Source organism: Mugil cephalus, chromosome 14 (assembly GCF_022458985.1).
Source record: "Mugil cephalus isolate CIBA_MC_2020 chromosome 14, CIBA_Mcephalus_1.1, whole genome shotgun sequence".
In the NCBI taxonomy this organism is placed as follows: domain Eukaryota; kingdom Metazoa; phylum Chordata; class Actinopteri; order Mugiliformes; family Mugilidae; genus Mugil; species Mugil cephalus.
This window is the reverse complement of record NC_061783.1, coordinates 22,501,576-22,526,965: the sequence shown is the minus strand read 5'-3', so window position 1 is coordinate 22,526,965 and position 25,390 is coordinate 22,501,576. Positions and strand designations below refer to the sequence as shown.

General features: G+C 42.3%; 1 protein-coding gene across 1 annotated transcript in view; it reads right to left on the bottom strand.

Annotated features, from left to right (window-relative positions):
• Positions 1–25,390, bottom strand: part of grin2da (glutamate receptor, ionotropic, N-methyl D-aspartate 2D, a) — a 236,132-nt gene that overhangs the window by 16,285 nt on the left and 194,457 nt on the right. The window contains exons 11-16 of the mRNA XM_047605823.1: positions 19,152–19,277; positions 16,260–16,372; positions 13,428–13,544; positions 12,867–13,027; positions 9,096–9,165; positions 8,321–8,438 (exon numbers count right to left, since the gene is read on the bottom strand). Of these exons, the coding sequence (XP_047461779.1) occupies positions 8,321–8,438; positions 9,096–9,165; positions 12,867–13,027; positions 13,428–13,544; positions 16,260–16,372; positions 19,152–19,277 (705 nt within the window). The remainder of the gene's footprint in view (positions 1–8,320; positions 8,439–9,095; positions 9,166–12,866; positions 13,028–13,427; positions 13,545–16,259; positions 16,373–19,151; positions 19,278–25,390) is intronic.

Genomic DNA, 25,390 nt, shown 5'->3' with positions numbered 1-25,390 from the left:
GATTAAGCTGTGCATGTAAATGCACTGACTGACTGGAAGCGGGAGGCGGCCTTTGAAGTTGGCTTCTGGGATGCTCTCCAACATTCAGAAACATGCACACACAAGTGTTGAGACGCTCTGAGCCGCGGCGCAACGGGACTCTGAGCGTTGGCCATTAATCAAAAAGAATAAGGCATGCTTCTCCTTCCCCATGCACGGGGACTGTTCTGCAGACTGATGTGGATGATACGGGCGGCAGAGAACTTTTTAAGGAGGAGGTGCCAGTTCCCAGCGCTCACTGCAGCTACAATACTAATCGACCCCTGGGTTAATTAACGCTGTCTGGGAGCTCCTGCATAAAGCCCCGCCGCATGGATTAGACCACCATGCCTCAGCCGCGTGGACTGAAAACGTCAAATCAGCTCAGACAAAACACAAATCTGGCTCCGACATGTATCGCCGTGCACCACATTTCACTGCAGCCATGCGGGAATCCAAACGTTCCTGACAGCTGAATTAAACCGGCCTCAACTCTGTCGTCTCTTTACTCCTCTCCGTGCAGATCCCGACAATAGCTGCTAATATGAACGTCCGCTCTGTGCGCGGCCTGCTCCCATAATCTAATTCATCGAGTTTCAATGAGCGCTCTCCGCCTCCACCCTCCCTTTATCTCCCCGCGTATACGTTAATCACAGCAGTCAGCGACGCCTAAAGCTGCTCTTTGGGAGAAATCTTACGCACAAAAAGCTGACAGACAGACAGACAGGCAGGCAGGAGTTTCATCTGTATCCTCTCCCACCTGCTCTGAAGGGAGGAAATGCCACGGAGTGATGGACCGCACGAATGAAAGGAACCGGCATGCAAACACCGGGGAAGGGGAAAGCCGATTCACGTCTTATTCTGCTGATATTTGACAATCATGTTGTGATTAGGGCACGATTCAATTCTATTGTGAACCAGTCGATGTGCCTGCACCCTTTCTACTGCTTTACACTGGTCTGCAGCAGGATTTAAGGCCTCAATCTTTAATCCTCTCAGTGGCATTATATATAAAATAACTCCTTTATCCAATCTGTGCAGAAAAACCATTAAGGAAAGAGTATTATGTCCTGGGGAAGGTTTATGACATATCATTTCACCAAAAGCATAAGACAAGTCATCAATAATCATCAATTATCAGCTGGCTCTTTTGGGTTCAGACTAAAAGCTTCTGTGCTCCGTCTGAACTTCCTTTGCCTTGTTCTTGCTCGGCGGCTGCAGCGCAGCTATTGTCATTCTGAGGAGCAAACACATGATTGTTCTGAGGACGGGGCTTAAAACTTGGGCGACAGTAGAAAGGTGAATTATCCCCATGTGATGACAGGCTTCACCCCACAGCGGCACATTCTGAGCCCTGACACCGTGTTACCGGCCAGAATAGGAACAATGGGTGGGCATGCGGGTTTCTGACATGAGTCAGATCCAACCTTGAGACACAATTTCGAGACTGTCCTCACCTGAAAATAAACCTCTCACAGCGATGACACAATCAGCAACAGTGAGCCTCTCGGGAGGAAGGTCATAGTCAGCAGTTCAGCTTTCAAAGCTAAACTTTTAACGGCTTTTAATCCTCTCCTGTTTGGGACGTTCTAGACGGCCACTTAAAAAGACAAAATACGCCTCAGGCCAAAAGTCTGGAAGCAACTTCAAGTTTCTGTTCACGATGCCTTCCTTAAAAAAATTCTGGGATGTATTTACTACATGATCACACTTTACTTTTATTTAAATGAACCATTTTCCTCAGCTTACTTTTAGTTGTACATTATTTTACCAGAATACTGCTGAATAAATGTCAGCAAAGGAAAAGAAGAAGGGCTTAGATTTAGGGTCACAACTTTAGTGCAAAAGTAAAGAAACTAATCACAGTTTGCATTATTCACTTTAACTCTTTGGCTTTTGAGAGTCTGCATATGGATATGCCTCGTATATGCCAGGCTGTTGTTAAAGCAAAGTCTAAGCAAGAAAAACTCAATTATAGTAAAATGCCTTCTGATAAGTTAGTCTTTACATAATAATCAAGTTCACCAATGAAACTATGGTCTCTTATGAATCCCCCCGCCCCCTTTGCATTTTTAATTACATCCACATGTCGCTGCTAACACTGGCGTCCGCTGTTTTCCCACGTCCCAAAGCGCCGAGCCTCAAATTTAACTGCATACGTAAATTTCGTGGCATCTTGATTAAACTCAAAGGGCTGCATCGTCAGCAAAGAGGCGAAATGAAAGATCCCGAAGATAGTGCCGAAATTCCTCAATCTCAGTAACTCATTTAAAGTTTTATGTTCTAGTCAAGATACACCTCTTCAAATATTAGAAATGTCAACTTTTTCTCACTGTAATATGAATTGCTTCGGACTGGTATGTTCAATTTAATATTTCCTTGTTGTCACTTCAGACAACAGTAATGTTCAGCATAGAAATAAATAAAAGTAAACTCCGCTTGGGGGACGTGTTGGGGACGTCGGGGTCGGAAAACAAGCAAATCATTTAAAGTTACTGTACCAGTCTTTTTTTTTTTTTTTGTGAGTGACAGAAGTAAATTAAGTGAGTACCAGCTATTCCGGGTTCCGTTATCTGAGAAAGAAATTGCTTTGTCAGAACATCAGAAAACCTGTAAAAGCAATGACTGGATGAAGAGGCTTCAGTGACGGAGGAGGTTTTCAGGGTGAGGAGGGGAGGAGGTGTGGGGGAAGTCTAATTGATCTCTTTGGAGACGTGCTGTTAAAAATATATTAATCTCTTCCAGGGTACTTGTTGCGAGACACTTGGAATTATGGCGACTATCAAAACGTTCAACAAGCCAGCGCCAATTTTTAACTGCAGCTTTTACAACTCGCCGATCTATCGTTATTCCTCCATTTATTCCTCCGGTGAGGGGATGGATGGAGAATTACTGACTTCACTTCTGCAAAACAAACACATCAGACGAGTGAAAAGAACTTCGAGTGATCTCGGTTGAATGGAGTAAGAATATCCGTGGGTTGTTTTTTGTGTGTTTTTGGTGCCTGTTTTTTAAGCTGTTCTCATATAAGAGGCGGAAGCCTTTGTTATCATTGTATCACTGTGCTACTTCTGAAATGAGTGACAGATAGTGAATCAATAAAAACGAACAAAAGGACAATCAACAAGGGATGTTATAGATGGCCACTTAAAAAGACAAGAAAGTGCTAACGTGCACTCGACAGAACATTAGGTACCCTAGTGAAAATGGGTGCATTCTAATATTACGGTCCTGTTCCAATCCTCCTTCGTGACTTCTCCAAAATTTAGTTGGTGATTTTGAAAGAGTATGAAAAGGTGGTGATTTTGTAGGATGCATTTTGTGGTGCTGCTAAAGTGACTTGAATCGAGGAAGCAGGAGGAACTGAAAGACTAGGAAACATCAATGGGGTTAACTCAGGTGAAAGTAACAAGGGAGGAGCACACACGGAGAAGTCAATCATTACCAGAGGGAAAAACAGACAGGAAGTAAAGAAAGACACTGAGGAAAACCAAAGACAATCGCAGAAAACATTCAAATCTTGAACTCATGAGCAGATACATACTGTAAGAATGTTTCTCCTTTTAAGCCCGGAACGAGGTTGCCAAAATAATCAGCATTGTCTTTATTGGCGTTTGTTTGCACATGTTTCCACAAGGAAAAGGTACCAGAAACTGGACTAAACAACAACAAATGGACGCACTCACCTATAATATAATACAATATAACATAATAATAAGAAATGTAAAAAGTGAATAAACCAGTGGAAGAACAGAGGAAGTAACTTATTGCATTAAGGCTGCAGAGTCATATTTAGATTTTTAAGCCTCAGTCGCCCACAGCTAGTAATTCTTCTTTAAGTTTGTTTGTGCCTTTTGCAAGAGGGAAGGAGCTTCCTCTTAATCTGCAGCCTTTGTTTCAACTTGGAAAATAAACTGAATCTGAAAATACAAAAGCAATTTCAGAGAAATGACTTTATTCTCAGCCTATGAAATGAAAATCAACATCTGTGTCAAGACTCAAAGCAATTTACCAAAGAAAAAAGAGAAAAGAAATCCTTCCCCTGGTGTGCTGTGCGTCTGCATTTTGCTCCTCACATCACCGTTCTTTTGCGTGGGAGCATTTTCTCATTGGCGTTGCTCAGTCAACATGAATCGGCCTGAGTGACGCAGAGGAGAGGAGTAGCGACGGAGGAGGGGTTTGGACGCACGGCGCTGTGGGATTTCAGGATCAGTGGTTACGAGAGTACACGGCCCTGCATCTGGGTCCTTTAGAAGATAGTTTATTACTTGGAAATGTACCGGAGTCGAGTGGGACTTGACGCGCCGCTACCTCGGCTTCAAATGTTCCTGTTGTCAAAAGCATCTTCTTGCCTTCTTGCAAATAAAGAGACAAAATATCTACAATAAAAAAAAATATTCAACAGGTAACTGCTATAACGGATAATAACTAAAGGGAGGTTTACTGAACAATGGCACAAAACATTGAATTAAAAAAAAATGTGGCTCTGCAGTGGAGGAAATACACAAATGAATGCTGCATAAAAAAAAAATGTAGTCTAGGGAAATTATCTGTCATTTCATAAATTCTGCTTCTTCTCTGCAGCTGTTTCTACCCTGTTAACCAGACGTGCCTGAAATTCAACAACTTCTCAGGAAAAAAAAAACAAAAAAGCCTCTCTATGCTGCCGGGAGGCTTTAAATGTGAAAATGACACAAAGGGAATTTAATTATCGTATCAGAGAAGCTAGAGGCTCGGAAAGATGTTGTCGCTCTGATTGGGCCGATGCTGAACGAATGTGAAAAATTAAAACAGGATCATTTAACAAAATAGTTGAAATTTGGAGAACATCTTCAGCAGATTTGTATGATTTCAGGGAACAACTCATGCGTCTCAGTTTGGACGTGTTCAGGATCCATGTGCCGCCGGCCTCCTGGGAGCCGCTGTCACTACTGGCCACCGAGGCGTTTTCCACCTGGCTCCTGAGCTCACTAATTGCGAGAGAAGCCAATTTGATGAGGGACCAGTCGTGTGCTAAATAAAGGAAACAACGAGCTCCAACAAAGAGGTGCGTTACTAGGGGGCAATTATGGGCCCTGTTGAGGGCCACGATGCGTGAGCGGAGCCTAATGAATTTGTGGCGTCTTTGGGGTTTGTTACCAAATTGCAGCGACTTTGTGTTGAGATCCTACGTGGACAATCAAGGGAGCTCAATTAGCCGGGCTGCTGGTGTTGTTCCAACAATCATGGGATCATTACGTGGAATATGGAGGCTATTCACCTCATGTATGAATGGACGTCATTAACAGGTGCTATCTGTACAGTCTAGGGTGGTGTTATTGGTGTTCTACACGTGTTCATTTTGATGTGTTTTACCAGCTTTTCAGTTAAATGTATGGCCTAAACTTGCCCCTCTATTTTCAACCTTTCTTATACATCTTCCTCTGGTGCAGTGGCTTCTAAAGTGGCGCAGGAAGGCAGTTGAATAGGGCTAGCTTGAGCACTACTAGCTACCGTAGGGAGGTTTGTGAGAAGGTCCCCAGAAGAGGATGACCTGTCAACTCAAAACACAATCTCCAAAGTAAAGACAAGAAAATACTACGACGAGGCAGATATCGCCCTCAGTTTCACCAGGACAACGGAACACAGCAGGTCAAAATATATTTGCTTGTGACAGTTTCAAACCAAACAAGTTGAGACACCACTTGGAGACAGCTCATCCAGAGCTAACGGAAAGGGTAGAAAAGCTCAACAGTCATCAGTATGACAACGCATGTTCTGCAAAAAATTTACAGAATTTCGGCCAGTCAAAAAGTGGCTGTAATGACTTCTACTGAGAACCAGCTGCTTCTGTGTCTGTACCTTTAAATGCTAATGAGTTGTGCATGTCCACGCCTACTCCATGCCCCTCTCAGGGCAAGGATGCAGCTTTCCGTGGTGTTACCATATGCTAATGTGGTGGATTACAGACTCTGCAGCTGCAGCAGTATGTTTCTGAATGGTTAGTAAAAAAACATGGTTCCATGTAGCCAATGCTAGTTTCCGCTAACTCTAAGGGTAATTGTTATGGTTTGTTGATGCATCCAACAACAGAGCAATGGCCTTGCGCGGTAATTTTAGAGGGCGGCTCATCTATTCAGGGGGTGGGTCAAAGGCAGCATCCACTGGAGGGAGGGTTTATTTCCTCACATGACGTCAAGAAAGAAAAAATCTCAGATCCTACTGTTTGAGCACACATTCACTAAAAAGTGACAGAACTTTTTCACTTCTGGGGCCTCATGCACAGACTCTGGGGAAACATATTACTGGTAGAAGACCTTAATATGGGACCTTTAACTTCCCTAGCAATCCAAATAATCTGAAGACATGCTCCCATCCTTTGATAATAGCAGCACGTTTCTGTGTTTGAGGAGGTTTTCTTACTTCACTTGTGTTCTGTCTATTTGCATTTGTGTTCTTAATCGGCAGTGCGCTGAGCTCTGTCTGCCATCCCAGATTTAGATCTCAAGGGACATAGTCTAGTCATAGAATATATTTGTTTTTCCAGGAGAGATCAGAACCGATCAGAACGTGAGTTTTTTAAAACCAAGATGAGCCACTCATTTGCATAAACATACTCCTAGAAGCAGTCCTCATCTACCGTTTAGTGAACTCATTTTGAATTTTTTTCATTCCCTGCTTATTAACCATGGAAAACCTCGGATGCATTCAAGTTGGTGCTAATTCAGCCCTGGTTTTTCTGAACAGAGATGATTAAAAACTGTTTTCATGAGCCTTGACACCAGCAGAATCTAAAAATGCCACCATAAAGATATAAAAGGAGAGTTATTATTTTAATACTGAAGTCTGACTACTGCAAACCAACTTACTGGAACCCGTCACTGTGGTTTAACGGTTATTAACCATCTCCTCCTACTTCGCGTGGGTCTCCATCCACCATCCAAGGGCAAGTGGTTCAAACAGAAGAGAGAAAATGTTTAAACACATGCTTTAACAAAATGTTGCGCAGGAGTAGAAAAGCTTGTAATGTATTTTAGTCATTTATATTCATCCCCATCCATCCATCCATCCATCCATCCATCCATCCATCCATTATGTTCCGCTACTCCAAGGTTGGGTTGCGGTGGCAACAGGCTAAGGCATTTATCCATTTATCTAGTTTGCAGTGTTTTGGAAGCTTAGATGTTCAAATCCATTCATTTCGTTGAACCTTTTGTCTGTGTCATGATTGCAACCGGTGCAGGATTTAGATGCATATATTAACAGACTGGTTAACAATGCCGACCGGTTAATTGTTCAGTTAGGCACAAGAAAGAACTGTGAGCCCCTCTACTCCTCCGTCTTTTCTCACATCCCTCTCTGAAACCATCCTCTCACGTTTTTCATGTCTTCATGAGGTATTCACCTGTAAATACTTTGCCAACACTCTTGAATTTTCTGTCGAAGAACAAAGGATGGTCCTGCTAAGCTCAAACCAGATGTGCAGGGCATGTCACTGCAGCAGCAATTCTGGCTACTCTGGTGCCTTGAATTTTCAATAAGTCTCCAACAGTTTCAACATGCCTCCTCCTCTATGCTCCTCTACACATGTGGGAACCATAAGGACACCTCATCTGTGTTTCACAGAGACATGGTGGATGGATATGAAAGTCTTCAACATTTCAACAATTCAACATTTCCTCAAAGCTGTGCAAAGCATTCACCGTTACAATCCGGAACATCCAACGTTCCCCAAGGCTCTGTCCTGGGACTCCTCGTCTTCTTATCTACATTATTCCCCCTGGCAACATTCTCAGAAGACACAATATCAGCTTTCATCCTTATGCCGACGACACCCAACTCTACCTCGCCACCAAAAATGACCTTTATGTATTATTGTTTTCATTTGCATTTTTAATTGATTGTAAAGTGAACTTGAGGTTCCAAAAGGCGCTTATAAATAAAATGTATTCTTCTTCTTCTTATTCTGTCTGGTATGGAAACTGCAGCTCCCGGGTTGGGAATGTTCAGGCAGTGAATCACACTTGGATGAGATTACAGACTGTAAACTGTGCCCGATACTTTGTCTATCCAACCATGTCATCCTATTATTATTATAATAATATTATTATTCTACTTCAATCACAGCACAAAAAAGATGGGCTCTGATGAGCAGAGATGTGTTTATTCGAACATATTTATGACATGAAAGCAGGTGAGAGTGACAGAGGGAATGATCGTCGACAAAGATCTCTGTAAAGAGTTTGAGGAAAATTCTTGAGACTTCCTCTCCCTCTCTCTTAAACGTAAACCCTCTTCCCTTTTCGTCCCTTTCTGGTCTTACCGTCTCCGACCAGCTGCAGCAGAGCCAGGTCCAGCGGACGTTTCCAGCGGGAGTTCTTGTGCAGGGCGATGCCGTAGCCCGTGGTGGCAAACACTTTACCAGAGCCGATTGTCATCACCTTTAGGAATTAAACACACACATGTAAACATCTCCGAAGCCATGCATGCACACACACACACACACACGCGCGCTAATCCGCATACAAATACAGAAAGGCAGTGAGCAAATAAAATGTTGTTTTATCTTCTTTCTTTGTGTATTCTGTCGCAGTCCCAGCTCTAATATATTAGTCCCCGAATGCCGCAGTGCTGGAGTGTGAGATATTGTTTCAGTGGAGGAATTAATATAAATCCACATCACTTGTAATAATTACTGCAGCAGTTGCTGTTGTGCGAGGCATCAGGGAGCTCAGGCCTCCCACAGACCTTATTAGAAATGATCACCGGGCAAGATTTTCATCCTCGCTGTGGGAGCTGTATCGAATACAAACTTATAAATAAATCAACACCGGCACTGTCCAAAGAATGACATTATTAACTAGCGACAGGCCGCGAGGGAAAAATATAAATGCACAAGGTGTGTTTTGATGTGGCTCGTGCAGAAGGGCTCATTTAGCATGCTCCCCCTGCAAGAGAAGTTCAGCCCACTCAAGGGTTTGTGTGTTTTCCTGCAGACAGTAGCTGCAGGCTAAAAGGGACCTCACCAGTGGCTGCCAGTGTGTTTGACAGCGTCAGTGTGTGGAGCCGAGAAACAACAGCGATTTATTTCTTCTTACCTTGCAGCCCTCGTCCTTCCTGGCCATGTAGTTCAGCACTGCAGCATCGTAAATGAAGGCATCCAGTTTTCTGCAGTGGGGGAACGAAGCAGGAAAATTACAACAAATGAATGGGAATCACTGACCTGGAGTGAAATGACAAAGGAGAAGGAGCAATTGTTAAAAAAAAACAAAAAAACGATAAGTAACAGAAATGATGGACAAGCCAGAACTGAGGCTCAATGAAAAGACAGATAGCGAAAGAGGATACTTTGCAACAATTTTCAACAATCACACGGGGAGGTATTCATCACAGAGAACACAGAGATGTCATTTATCCTCCTACGACGGAGCTTCCGTAGAGCAGAACACAAAGTAGTAGCAGCAGCAGGGAGAGCGAATTTCACTTTATCTCCACTGGAAAGAAATGGCTGCATCTGTGGCTGCTACAAGAATACATCGTCAATGTTTCTAAAAAGATACAACGTACAAAATTATATTCTCATGTGCAACCAAAGACCAGTCTTTACAGTCTTTTCTGATGCATTGATCGTGCAGCCTTTTTCTTTTGTCCCCAAACTTGACCTTACACACATGTTGACTTGTTGGGTTTAATTAAGCACACGTGTGTGGTTGTCGTCATTACGTTTTTGATGTACAGTACATGCACTTTAATGAAGCTGCTTTTCCTTCCTGCGTTTACGCCAGTTTGCATGTTCTCCCTGTGGGTTGCGTGGTCCTGCGTTGGTTCTCTCCAGCTACTCCGGCTTCCTCCCACATCCAAAGCAACCTAACGAGTGCGTCCGAAGACACGTTCGTTAGGTTCATTGGTGATTCTAAATTGGCCGTAGGTGTGCGCGTGAATAGTTGTCTGAAAAGTGTAATCTTAGATGTAGACAAAGACTAAGTTGCAAATAAAAACACTCTTAAGATGATAAAATAAACAAATAAATAAATAACCTAGTAAAATAAAACAAAACATAAGTATAAAATCATGAAATAAAATAAAAAATAGTAAAATAAAACAAAATATAAGTATAAAATCATGAAATAAAATAAAAAATAGTAAAATAAAATGAAATAGTATATGTACAAAATTTGCATATGGACAAATGTCCACGAAATAGAAACAGAGACTAAATGTATATTAATGGCATAATTGCCTACTCATATAAAAACACAATTTGTCAATATGCTAATATATGCTATTAGACATATATTAACAACATACATAGGAATGATCACAGGCTTTTATTATTTGAGGGTTTTTTCTCAGGTATTAACTGTAACTGTAATACAACAATGAACAAATATAAAAAGAATCAGATGAATTATTCAACATCAAACATTTGACATGCTGGTGTAGAAGCAGGAACAGCAGGTTCTGTAAAATGGATGTACAGAACATCGGCTCATCACAAAATAACGGATCAAATGGGACAGCTCCGCTCAGACTGATGAGTCGCATCACGGGATCCTGTGATGGGGTTTGTCACTACACCTGCTCTTCTGCTTCACCTTCATCTATATTCACACTCAGGGAGCTGCACAGAGCAAGCAAAGAAATTCTTCCTGGAAGGAGACGGGCTGAAGGACGGAAGAATGAAAAGAGGTGGAGGAGGAGGAGGAGGAGGAGGAGGAGGGGGCAAAAGGTAATAGAGAAAATGGGAGGTTAGAGACACTGATTGGGAGGGAGAGGAGGACAAGGGAGATGATAAGTCGGGAGCAAGGAGCTAATGAGGGAAGAGAAAGAAGAGTTAGAAGTGGAGGCTGATGTTTGGTGATGTTTGGTGCTCAGACAGCCAAATCAAACAGGAGCGCTCACACCGCTCGGCTTTGACGGCGCGAACTAATGTTCCCTCCGTACACAGGCGTCAGGACGACAGGAGGATAAAGAGGGGGAGATAACTGTGGGTAATGGGGGAGACGGTGGAGAGGCTGGAGGAGGTGGAAACGTAAACGTAAAAACAAACAGGAGGACGATAAAAAGGAATTTTAATAACACGCCACGTCAAACCTGCGGAGGGCTGCGGAGGGCCGCTGCCTCTCGCCTCGTTAAAGCGCACACTTCTGTCTGTTCTCTTGTCCCATTAAACATTTGAATCCCCACACGAATCAGTCGACATCACCCCCTCCATCTTTCAAACTCACTGAGTATATTTTATAGTAAGTGCTCTGTGTATTTCTTCGGTCCCACAAGAGGCGCCTGAGCGTCAGCTGGTGCTGAGACGGCGCGATTTCCCCTCACTCCGCACTGCGGTTGCTGCCAGTATGTATTATTTAAATATGCTTTTTCTTTTTTTCTTCCTCCTGCCCTCATCACATCTCTCATTTGGTTTTAGCAGCCGTGATCCTGATTGGGCTGCGGACGTTACAACAGCAGCACTAACAGGTGGGTTCAGGCAACAGTAACCCAGTGGGAACGAGATAAAAATAAAAAAGTAAAAGCATAAAAAGCTGTAAAGGATGGAATCTGAGCCCCTGTCAAAAACCTACAGCTCTAATTTGCAAATTATGCAACGACGAGAAGGAGTAGGTGACGGCAGAAACATGGTTCGACCTCATGCTCTCGTCTGCTGTGTTGTACCCTGATTGTAAAATGTAATGGATTTCACTCTCTTCTGCTTTAGCTTGACCCAAATCTTATCAGAATGTGAGTTTTGTAACAAGCCATATGGAGTTTATTAAAAATCCCTCCCCAGGCATCGTCCAACCAGTCAGAAAGATTTTTTGGTGTAAATAAATTCAACAAGAGGAAGTAGGACTGCAGTTACTCTTCCTTTCTTATGCCTCCACTCTCCATTTTTTACATATGGAAGTAACTCTTCAGAGATCCTTTCAAGAAACAAGCCAGAGGCATCCACCCTCTGTGGACACCTGGACTTCCCTTTCCCTTCCCCCTCGCTGAATTTCTGAGGTTCTGAGGATGTGTTGAAGATGAAATGAGGTGGACGAGTGCTGCTGGCAACGGGCACCATGGTGGAACGCTGAGGTAGCTCACTGTATTCCACTCTGGACCTCTGCATCTCTTTCATTCATCCAGATCAAACCTTTTCTCACAGTTAATCGACCTGTCTGAACTAACCTGACGTAGCCAGAACCAACTCTCATCAGACTCTGGTAACAAGCCACATGGAGTTAATTATAGGACGCAATTCAACCAATAAATAAAAAAAAAAATAAATAAAAAAACTCTCCAGGCAACCAGTCAGAGATTTTTTATTTTTGTTGCAAACAAACTGAACTTTACTGTGGTTAGATGACGTGTAGGTCTACCTTACTCTTTTGTCCATCCCCACATAAAGCCACCTCGGAGGAGACTTTTAAGAGATGCATTTAAGAAGCAAGTCATCTGTCTGGAGGCACCCACCCTCTGTGGACCTTTCCTTCCCCCTCATTGATTTTCTGAGGTTCTGAAGATGTGTTGAAGTTGAAATGAAGTGGACGAGTGCTGCTGGCAACGTGCACCATGGTGGAACGTTGAGGTAGCTCATTGTATTCCACTCTGGACCTCTGCATCTCTTTCATTTATCCAGATCAAATCTTTCATGCATTCTCTTTCCCATATTTTGCAGCGTCCTCCTGATACAAAGGTTTACCTGAAAGCCTTCCCACTGACACACCAAACTCTGGTATTGTACTCATATTTGGACGTGAGTAGGTCGGTTGCTGTACGCGAGCTTCACCAGACTTCATGTAACAATCTATGTGTTTAGGGTGCAGGTACCTAAAAGAATGAAACATAATTGAGAATAAATAAAATAAACTGTCTTCTTCTTGGTATTTCCTTACCCCGTCTTGAGGTTGTCGATGGCCTCCTCCACGCCCTTCTGGTTGTTGCGGATCATGTACTGGTGCATGTTGGGGTAGTTGGAGCGGATGTTCTCCTCGGTGCTGCCGTTGGGCACCGTGCCGAAGCGCAGCGGAGGGTACTGCTCGGTGGGCTGCTGGAACTGCAGAAGGAGGAGAAGAAGTTGAAGAGCAGACGGGCGGAGATTAAAGCGACAGAGAGGAAGAGGGGGCTGCAGGATGAACTGCTACAACGATTCAAAGGCTTCACTTTCAAAGAGGCGTCTCTGAAATGCAGTTTTCTCCAGAGCTGATGGGGAAGCTGATAAAACATGCTAAGTTTGAACGTGTCAGAGCAGCAGGATGCAGTTCTGCAGGTTCTATGACACTGAAAAGTAAAGTCGAGAGGGAAACACAGCTTCCTGCTTCTTTATTTTTCCCACTTTAACAGTTCTGAAGTGTCAAACTAAACAGCCTCTGTATGATGATCACCGCTTCTCTTATCTGTTTCCTTTTAAACACAAAAACCCCCTCGATTGTCAGTCCATCTGTCCCAGATCGTACCTTCTTATCTGACAGGCCTGACACGGTGTCGATGTACTCCTCCTGGATCATGAAGGCAGCCAGGTTGGCAGTGTAGGAGGCCAGGAATATGACAGCGAAGAAGGCCCACACCAGCACCTGAAGGCAGAAGTGTGGTGGAGTAAGATCAATGAAGTTAGAGCCTGACAGCTGTGAAATCTTTTAAGATTCCAGTGCCACTGTCTTTTTTTCCCTCCTACTTCTCTGCATTTCGTTGCTAAACTCGGAGTCGAGGCTTCGTCTTGCTTGGGGGGGGTGGAGTTGTGATTGTCAGCACAGCTGAGAACATCAGTGAAACCTCGTCCTCTTACAACTTGAACTTTAAATAGATGATAATGATAAAGTGGCGTGGAGGAGAGTCCTCAGAGGAAGTCCTTTTTCTCTTCCATTGTTTTGAATCAATAATGATTGCGCGCATCTTATCATTCAACTCCTGAGAGCATCGCTTGTCACGGTACGTAGAAATACCGATAATTGGAATCTGAGCTTTATTCATATAAGGAAGGGGTCTTCAATGTTTTTCAGGCCAAGGAACCCCAAAAATGATGGAAAGATTAAGTAGGGACCCCCTACCTACTATATGTGTTCTATATTAAACTCAGCCTAGTGCTAACCCTAACCTAACCTAACCCTAACCCTAACCTAACCCTAACCCTAACATAACCCTTCTGCTAATACTGCAGTGTGCTTCTGGATTTCATCCAGGAACTTAATTTCGGGGAACCTGACAGAGTCAGCGTGTAACGTGGCCTTGTGATTGGCTCAGCAGTGATAGGGGCGGGGCCTACCGTGTGCAGGAAGTTTAGATTGACAGGTCGAGTGTGGCACTATCTGTATGAAACAATGCGCTGTTGAGACATTTCCCCTACCACAGAATGAGAGAAGGGCCCAGCTAAAATATTTTATTAAATTAAAATGTCTAATCAACCAAAGATTTTGTGACCCGTCTGCAGTACTTACGTGGCCCCTGAGGGGTCACAGCCCCCTGTTGAAGACCTATGATTTGAGGCACTTTCCTACTTTACCGCACATGTAAGGTATGTTGATTTTTTAACTCCAATTAATTAACAGCTTTGATTAAAAGATAGTTTGCAAATTGCACAAGCACCTTCATTAATTTGGGGAGCTGCAAGAGGGTGAAACACCAGATGTTTAGGGCCTTGTACAACTCAAGTTTCATTTCTGTTTGTTTGGACATGAATGAGAAAGAAAGGAAAAGAAAGAAAATTCTCTTTAAGGTCAGAGGCTTATTTTAAAATAGCGTTGTTTGGCTGCAGAGTCCCAAAGAGCCGATCAGTCAGAGTGGGAAAACAACACTCAGATGAAAGCAGGTGGCCCAAATCTGATCTGATTGCCCCTTCGCCCCACTGCTCTGTGATGGTTATTTGCCACATGCTCGAAGAAATTAATGTTTTAATTAATATTTGCTTGTGACCAACTGCGCTCCCTATAGATGAAGCTGATGGCTTTTGAAGAAAGAAAAATTAGAGGACCAGCTGGACACTGCAGGGCAACGCTGTGACTCACTGATTTCTTTCTTCCTCCAGAGGAACCGAAGCGAAACGCACCAGGAAGACCCAACCTGAAACACGAAGCCAGATTCTGTGGAACGCAAAACCTTTATCGGCAATTTTGTCAGAGAAGGAATCTGCCACCAGCCCATTTAAAACATGTGAAACGTCGTTTAAAGACTTGGAGTGAAGACATTCAGTGGTTCAGAAGTGCTGCACTGTTGATATTCAGCCAGGAAGCAAGTGAAAGATTAGTCTCAACGCTAAATTTGCACTTGCACTCGGTGATGAACGGGGCTATTTGTTTCCAGAGTACTCTGTGTTTATGCCAAAAGTTAATTTGCATAATTTTCTTAATGAATAAGATGAAAAATGTACACGCTTAGCTCTGGCAACTGAGGCATAATAAAAAATCCTCTTAACTGGAGGGTTGAAGGACGGACTCCTCTCCTCACAAAACGCTCCCCCGGGGATTTCTTTTTGTTTTTTTTAAGAATCTTGAACTGAAGTACAAACGATTAAAACTTTAATGCTTAATATCAATAATAAATTGCTGTCAATTATCCATTCTGGCTTTCTATGATAGTCGCTGATAACCCTGAATAAGCTTAAGTAGGTATGAAAAATGAGCAAATAAACGGAAGTCATTTAGAGAATAAACCTCCATTAGAAATGAGATTTATATTGTGATTAGCCGCGGTCAGCTAATATGTTGCTGGTAAGTGTTCAGAAAATGGATCAGATCTGGATTGATGGTGCCGCCAAAGGCAAATCTTAAGGCCTCTTTATTTATTCAAGCTTCAGTTGAATAAATGAAGACGTCCGGTGTTCTCCACCTCCTGGCCAGCAGCAAGCCACAAACTTTTCAGTTCAGCTAGAATCCACAAGGACCTCAAAATAATTGCCTTCCCTCCTCCTCCTCTGCTCTGACCCCCTTTTTTGTTAAGCCCATCGAGTAGCTAATGAGCCCTTGAGATGATTGGGTTTGCCACGAAAAGCACTTGGGCAAACAGAAAGAAAAACCGACAGCTTGAGTTTTCCACCTCCCGTGGCTCTGCGGTAGAGGAGGGGTTCGAGCCTTCAACTGATTTTTCTTCTCACATTGCGAAGGGCTCGAAGTAACAGCAGGTATTAAAAAGACCGACCGCGGTGAAACAAGCCAATGAGCATTGTTTTTTAGGTTTCTGGAGCACTTCACAGGCTAACATGGTAATGGCTGTACTTTAAGGTGGAGAGGTGATTTAAATCCTGCTGAAACAAACGGTACATGCTTCCTCTTAAGCCAGAAATGATCGGTGTTTACCATGATCTTGCTGGTGGTTCCTCTGGGATTCTCCACGGGCACCGAGTTGTTGAAGACCAGCGCCCACAGCAGCCACACAGACTTCCCTATGGTGAACTTAGATCCACCTGACTCTGAGAGAAAAAAGGGACAGACTGTGTTTAAGAGAGATAACACCTTAACAATATAGTATGGAACTTGGTGAATATGTGATTTCAAATCTACAGACATTAATCAGCTGCAGTCCTAGTCTCCTGAATTTGGTTTTTAGACCCTTGAACCAAGTGTTTGAATGAAGCTAGGTCTCAGGTTAAAGATAACACCTCCAACAACGACCGGGTTCAGCCAAGGCCCACTATCAGCACGGTGAATCCAGTGGCGGGAACCAAAAGTCATGGACGGTGCTTCCTCGAGCTAAAGGCTCGGTCAAGTGTATCAGACATCCTCATCAGCTGCTGCCTCTAAGTTGGGATTAGTTCAACTTCAGCTCGGTTTTATCGGCTGCCATCTGTACAACTCGCCAAATTTCATTAACATTCATGGCTCACATCGCTGCCAGTCGCTCCCCTTTTAGACTTTCCACCTGGCTCCAGGGATTTTCTCCCAACAACACAGGAGCCGCAGTGAGGGCCAACGTCAATATCTGCTGATAAGGTCTTGCTAGAAAGACACGACATTACAAAACTTGTTTGGCGAGATAGATGGTCTATCAGAAGGGTTTTTTTCGAAAGGAAAGACTCGAAGGCTAAAGACTGCAGGTGTCAAACATAGGGCCCGTAGGTCAAAAGCAGCCTGCCAGAGGTCAAATCTGCCCTGCAAACATGTGAAAATGACATAGAAGACTGTAATTTTTCAATGCAGATAACTGCTATATAGGGCTGGTTGGTATGTATATCACAGTATTTTTATTTTTTTTTATGGATAATCACGTGTTCACAACATTTTCTACTGGTTGAGAGAGGAATTAATGCAGTAGATTGACTAAGGATGGACTATTTTACTGTGATGATGAGTGAATATTGTAGAATAATATCATAATAGCAGTGGCCCTGTGTTAGCACTGACTGCTGATGTGGAAATCTGGGGACATTTACGGCTCAGAGATGAAAAAAAAAAAAAGAATTAAATGTTAACAAGGTTAAATGAAGAAACAGGGATAATTCTAGGTTCATTTATTTCGACATATTTAAACATATTTAAATTACAGTAATGTCTGTAATGTCAATAGCAGCGTGGCCAGTAATAATTGTAGTCTGCGCGCAAGATTTTTATTTTTTTTGTCATTCATAAAAAGCTACAATTGGGGACATTTTTGGGGAATAGCTTTAGCCGGGGGACAGGTCATGCAAAACGGGGACTGTCCCCAGAAAACCCTAAAAAATAACATAAAAAAACAACCGACAATGCACCTTTTTTTTTTTTTTTTTTTTTTTTGGCATGTCTTCTCATTCTGCTGCTTTATTTTTCAGACCTTTCCATGTTCATTACGCTTCACAGTGACACAGTCATGTTTAGAAGCACTATATTGAAAATGTTCTAGTCTGAAACAGTGTCTCCCAGCTCAGCATTTCTAATGCTATGCAATCAAACACACCGGTATGCCGGTATATTAAATATTCATATCATGACAAAAAAAAATACCAGCATTTGGTATGAACCAGTACACCACCCAGCCCTACTATTATCTCTAATTAGTCCACTGTTTTAATAAAAGAAGTGGACAGAACACAACACCGAGACCCAGGACTAAACACCAGATTGCACTTATTTTTCTCCTACTTTACTTGTTCTTCTTTGCACTTAAACAAATGGGGGAAAAAAAGCATTTCCATTTGGTAGATGTCATGAACATGTCTTTCCACCACAGTGCTGAGATGGGCTCTCTAACCTGAAAAGTTACCATGCAATGTAAGCTTCCCTTCAAGTAGAACCACAGAGGCTTGGCACAGAACATTAAAACCAAAGTGGAAAGTACAAAAAAAAGAAAAGTACGTGGTCACTCCTGCCCGCATGCTTTTAGCCATGTGGAAGCAATTGGTTGCAGGAACAAAAGTGTCCGACGGTGATCTAAGAGCTGACTGATAGTGGATGTTCAAAGGGATGTGTCTGGGAAAAAGACTTATATGGAGTTATTAAACCCGGCAGCACACTCCAGACTTCTGAACACAGATGAAGTAAGATGTGAAGTCTCAGACAGAGTGGAAAGATGAGAGGGAAAAGAACAAAAAGACGAGATACAAGAGGGTAGTTGGTGGTCATCATGTGCCAAATGTACGGTGGAGACGTGAGTGGTGAGGATGCTCTGGTACTGGAGGGATGAGTGGCCAAACGTTGGTAACTACACGTGTTTTTTGTGCACAGCTTCCAAAAGCTGCAAAGAGGATGAGATTAAAAATGAAAGAGGACAAAAGTTGCAGTGTTTTAGCACGGATGAATCGACTCCAGTGGCAGTCGGCGATGAAACAAACACCAACTTGTCACTCCAATTCAGCTCAACTCCACTTGTGTCAGTTTATTAGAAAGTAATGAATAACATTTCCCTGTGATTATTTCAAATGATGGAGGCTGCACAGGCATGCAGACAGTAAATAGCTGGGAATGAAGAAGAACTGACAAGAGCTGTAAAACCACGTCAAACAACCACCACCACTGCCGCCACTGTTTGCTCCGTTAAAAAGAAATAAGCCGGATTGTGGGTGTGGAGTGATTGTTTTGACTCATGTGCAGATAAAAAAAAAAAAAAAAAAGTAAAAGTGGGGCACTTTGCATAATTTGAGCAAACGCCTCCCTTCTCAAATCAGCCCCCCTCTCGCTTACATAACTGACGAAGTGACAAGTTGGTAATAACGCTGTGAAATGAGCAGTGGCGGCGGCTGATTGGCGTGCCGGCGCCGGAGCGACTCCGTCTCTTACTCTTGGCGCTCTGCAGGCTGCGGTTGTATCCCACGGGGCTGAAGAACTCAAAGATGAAGACGGTGACAGCCACCACCGACAGGCACATCACAAACATCATCACCCACACCGCTGGGCTGTAGGGCTCTGCAACGCACACACACACACAGACACAGACACACATCAGGTACAGTTTCTGAAGTTTGCCATCTGTTGAGAAACACTTGATTAAAAGAAAAATCTGACAAACGGACTAAAGGGGCAGGGTATCGATCTAAATATCGATAGTGTCGATACCATGGCTGGTATCTATACTGGATCGATACTAGCGTGATGACATCGATACTTCTGTTTCAGCTTCTCCACCTCCACCTGCAGTAACAGGTGGGACATGGAAAGAGTCTGACAGTCACATCCTAGGATCAAAGCAGCATCGCACAGCTGGAACTGATTCCCTTATTGTGTGTTGGTACTTGGAAGAGAAGACAGTTACACAATTCCACTTATTTGTTGGAAAATGAATGAGTCAACAATTCCTTCTGTGGGCAATTTTTATATTTATTATTACACTGTTGCTTTTGTTTAAATTGATAAATTTATATATAATTGTATGTAGTAAAAGGGGAACTGTTTATTTCAATACTGTTAAATTATTTTATATTATAATTAGTTAATGGAAACACACAAATATTTGTTTTTCATCATAATCATCATCATCATCAATGAACTAAAGGCAAAATTACTAATTTATTCAAGGATCACGACATTTCAAGAAAAAGTATCGGCGATACTAGCCCTGTATTTACTTGATATTGGATCGATACGAAAATTCACAGTATCGCCCAGCCCTGGTGGACAAAAGACACAGTGTAAAGATATAAACTTGTGTCACCCACTGTAGCAGAATGTTTTGAGGATACTTGGATGTTGTGGATAAAATAACTCACATGTTGACTTCCCATTACAGCCTTAACATGTGGAACCAGCACGTTCCCATCTGAGGAAACACAACATGCTGTATGTGAAATCCATTTGGTGAAGTTATAAGGAGGAGGAGGAGGAAGGTTGAGGAGGTTCACATTTCTTTTTTATCCAGCTCTTTAGCTTCCAAACACTCCTCTATGTCCAGCAGCTGGTCTGAAAGCATCTCCATCTCTTGTCTAATGATGTCCAGGTAGAGGGTTGTAGGTTTTCAGAGATCCTTTTCTTTTTTGTTGAAAACAGTTTCCCATCTCCAGAGGAGATGACTCAGAGTGGTGTAAGTAAACCAAAAAAAAAAACTGTAGATCTAAGCTGCTCCCCTGCCCCAGCCAGGAGAGTAGAGGGCTGAGCAGCCAACCAGACCCTGAGGAGAGGCCTAGGAGTAAACCTTTAAAGCTGCACCATATAGGTGTTACATATAGAATTTATATTGATACCATTAGTATTTACATTCATCATAATATAAATAATGTATAGTATTAAACATAGTAATAATAATAAGCAGTGGACATAGAAGTACAGACATTATATTATGAAAGTACAATAATAAGTAATACATATTTCTATTTACATAAACACACATACGTGCCCAAATAATAAAAACATTAAAATAATAATAACTGACATAACAACACAGAAAAAACAATAAGTTTAAGCCTCTAGAAACTTTATTAATTGGGCTTTAAGAACTCAGTGAATCATCTTCATTAGGACTTGATTTACAGTCGCCCGGCTGCAAAAGTGAACCCACAGCTCTCATCAGAATTAGACTCTAATTGAGTCCTTCCCACTTCAGACTGGTGGATGAAACAATGACAGAGCTTCTCATGTGAACATCTAAATCTCTCATGTCGACATGTTGAAGTCAACAGTTAAACCGCCCGTTAAAAACCCTGAGAAACTATTAGCTGCAGGTTTCCATGGCAACAACACTTATTGACGGTAGCCGACTTTAACACTGATAAAACTCTGCATCTCTTTATGCCTGTAGTAAGTGATTAAGACATGAACGCTGGTCTCATAGTAGAAGAGACCTGGCAGACAAAGTGCTTCCATGTGTGTTTTAATGACCTCCTCCTCCTTTTTTGTCCTCTTCCTCCTCCTCCTCCTTTATTTTCTCATCTTGCCACGTATCCTTGATTACACTACGGGGAATAATTATTGATAGCATTTGGCTGTCATGAAGTACGGCTCACTTCACTGGCAAATTTCCCAGAAAATAGTTTGGAGGACAGATAAAAAAAAAAAAATATATGAACAACATTAAACAAAGACAAAAAAAGCAAGAGATGGAGAGGACTGATTTTATATCTCAGAACCAAGAAACAACCTCCAGGGATAAGACGAATTTGAAGCAAACGTGGAAAGTGGAAAAAAATTGCATTTTCTTGAATGGTCACTTCACACCAGCTCCAAAAGTTTCGTCTGAACTGTGTTTTACTCACATTTACTATCCAAAGTTATGTCTTTACTTTCTACTTCTACTTACACTATGTGTCAGTGGATATTTTACGCTTTCTAACAGCGATTTATATGACTTTCATTGTGTAGACACATCATTTCTCTATAAGCGCAATGGACGCATGAGTTAGGGGCACTTTGCCAAGATGGCAGCATTCAATGCAGTGTCTATGTATATATGTCTATGATTTTAGGTGGGCTCATCTATCCTGGGGGGGGCGGGTCAGAGGCAGTGTCCACCACCGGAGGGAGTGGTTATTTCCCCACATGACATCAAGAACGGAAAAATCTCAGATCCGCCTGTTTGAGCACACGCTCGCTAAAAAGTGGAGCAAGCAAGTGAGGATTTGTCACTTCTGAGCCTCATTCACAGGCTCTGGAGATGCACATTACTGATAGAAGACCTTTAGAAAGTGAATTTTGCTTAATATAGGATAGGGGCGGGGAAAAACTATCGATATGGCAATATATCGCGATATTTTCTCTTCCGATAGAATATCAATTTTGAATGATATCTAGATAATATCTTAATAATTGGATTAATATTATTTTTGGACTCAGCTTGTCCAATGAAAATTTCTCAGTGAACTATGTAGAATATTGCAATATATCGCAATAATGTATCGTATCGTGACTCACGTATCGTGATACGTATCGTATCGCAAGGTCCTTGCCAATACTAACCACTAATATGGGACCTTTAAATAAGATGGGTGAAGTCAGACAAGATTGAGATGGGCAGAGACACCACACTGAGCTTCTCAGGACGCCTGTGGTGGAGGTCACAGAAGATTCATCCGCCTTTATGTACAGTCCATGCTCCACACAGCCTGGACGCAGTGAGACAGCTGCTGGTTTCCTTCATCCATGTTCACTTGGCAATCAAAAAATATCATCAACATCAACAAAACCTTTAAATGAGTTCATTATTTTTTTTAACTGCATGACTATTAAAGACTGGCAGGAACATACTGTCTCTCCTCATCTCCCGATCCGGCGTCTCGTCTGATTACCGGCTGAGAAAACAAGCCCATGCTTCCGAGACCTGCTAAATTAGTGACGGATTTACTGCGGAGACGCGACAGCATCGGCAGCCGTAATAAAACAGCACCGGAGAGAAGGAAGGGCTGAGCCGCTGGGTCGGCTCATCAACGCCTTTCCTTTTACCGCGTTACATCCAGGAAGAGACGCTAAATCAAGCTCGACTGTCTGCCGACGTGCCAAGAGAGCGACGGGCGCTGTTTACATGTGAGGCTTTTAGCAGAGGCGTACAGTGAGGGAAGCAGGTGGAGAGGCTCGGGATTTATCCATTAAACTTACTGCCGGATGGGGTTAATATGCTTTTAAGGCTGCGTGAGCTGGCAAAATGTGTGCCAGCTCACAAGGACTGAGACACTTTGATTTCCACCTAGGTTTTGGTCTGCAGTAACACAGAGGCAGATGCATTGTTTAATAGTATTCTGTTTTTAGAATAAAATGTCACCAATCAGGAGACTAAAAGGACACTTTGCAGAGACGCCCTTTTATTGAAGGGAACTTCAACCGATATAAACTTTTTATACTGAAAATATAGAATCATTTAGCTAGATACAAAAAGCTGCAAGTGGGAGATGCTGTAATGTAAGTGGAAGCTGCTTTCAAATGGAATTTGTTAGGCTGGATTTTTGCAAACATACTGTATAACGGGGGAATTAAAGAACACAGCGAACCAAGCAGAGGTACAATAACTGCTCCATTTCCAATTCCTTTTGTGGCATGTAGCAACTCATAATGTAGAATAAAAGGCAATAACAGAATAATTTAAAGGTCACTTTGTTGGCTCCAAACATCACAACTTGTGGACATTCGCAGCTCCATCAAATAAATAAATAAATAAATGACGAAGGAGAGTAAGGGATTTGTTGCAAGGTTGTTGCACTGGACTGGAAATAATCTGGTGGCAAAATGTAAAGCTGTTTTTTGTTCCAAAAGTAGCACAGCTGCATGAGAGTGGTTCAGTGTATAGAGAAACTAACCTCATTCACTACAATTTTAGAGAAGGGATATAAAACATTTGGTGTTAAGTCTTTTCAAGCACAGCATTAGAAATAAGAAGAAGAACCTGACACTGAAACAGGATACAAAGAGCTTCTTCTGGCATAGTTTCAGCTCCACTGTGATGCATGAATAGCCTAGAATCTAGCCCAACGTCTCGTTCCACAAAGGGTTTGTGGTGGAAAGCTGGTCTGGGAACTCATTATGCTCCAGCAAAGATCTGCCAGGCCGGTCAAATCATCTGGGTCGGTATGTATCTGATGTTCAGGGGAATCATCAGGATGCCAAACTGGACACCACCACAAGAGTTACGATAATTTCACAATGTTCATGATCCCTCTCTGGAAGCATCTGAAACCAAACTGTGCATGTGATCTGACTCACAGATATAACAGAGCAACTTAAGCCTGTGAATTAGGAGTGGATAAAACTATATTCAAATTTATTAGTTACAGTGACAAATTCTGAAAGCCAGACCAACTGATCCCACCATGAAAAATGTTTGCAGTGGAAAACGTTACAGTGGAACTGCTTCTCAAAAATGAAGCATATAGGTGCTGTGGCTCCGCCCTCAGATTGCAGTGACCAGACTCTGGTCTCCGACTTGCAAAATGGCGCCGCCTGGAGGCACATTGTCCATATTTAGACAGTCTGTTGTCTGGTGTCTCTCCGTTGGGAACTGATTCTGCTCCAGCAAAGATCAAAGATCTGCCAGGTCAATTAAACTGGTTATGTAACAATGACATAGTCATAGAGTTACAGTGTTTAATCTCATTAAAAGATTTTATGTTAAATCTATAGAACATGAGGCAACCTATACCTGCAAATATTATAAGTAGCTTAATTTGGCTGTGAAATTGCGCTTGAGCTTGTCATTAGCCCTATTTTAGTTTTTCTGTTTAGTTTTACCTGGGGACCTCTGGTAATTTGTAATAATCATGGAGGTTGTCTGTGATTTGTGAAGTAAAAATTACACCACAAATTACCTAGCATAATTCTCATAACACAGAGGTCCTCTGATTCTCTGGTCCTCTGATTTTTAAGGCTTCTGTTTAATTTGCAGCTTTTTTCTGCCTCTTGCCTCTTAAGAATCATGAAGGATGTGCTATAATTCAAAGTTTGGCCAGATGTTAAGGCACGAAGTTGAGATGTCGCTGAACTACTCGCCGGTTTAGACGGATGAAGTCATGAAATCAATCAATCAAGCGTAATATCTGAAACACAGGACGTCCTCAGGTAAGACTATTTCCTTGCAAATAGGGCTTACGTCTTGTTGTGGTTTTAACCATTTTATATACTGTATGCACTACTGTTTTAATAATGTTTGAATTATTTTATATACTCTGTGCTGCTGCTATTTTGGTCAGGTCTCTTGAAAAACAGATTTTATATCAATGAGACTAACAACATTGCTACTGTCAAAGAAGCAGGCAAAATATTCACTATCCACTAGATTAACGCTTTAGTTGCTCTGATTGTTTGGAGCACAGTTGGATTGCATGCATTCATTTTTTTTTTTTTTTTAGCCCCAGATGTCTTCTTACCAGTCACATATTCTGATAAAATTTCCTTCTGGCTACGTGCCGCTACATTGGCGTCCTTTCATTTGAAGTCTGCTAACGCTCAAACTCTACACCTGTACGTGTTCATGTCAACTTAATCTCAATTGTCTCGACATGTCTGCGGTACACAGAGGAAGTGTGTAATTAATTACACGGTGCAGCGCATACACCGGAGGCTGTGTTTGATTTATTTCTCTTCACGCCGTCGGGTGAGGAGTGTAA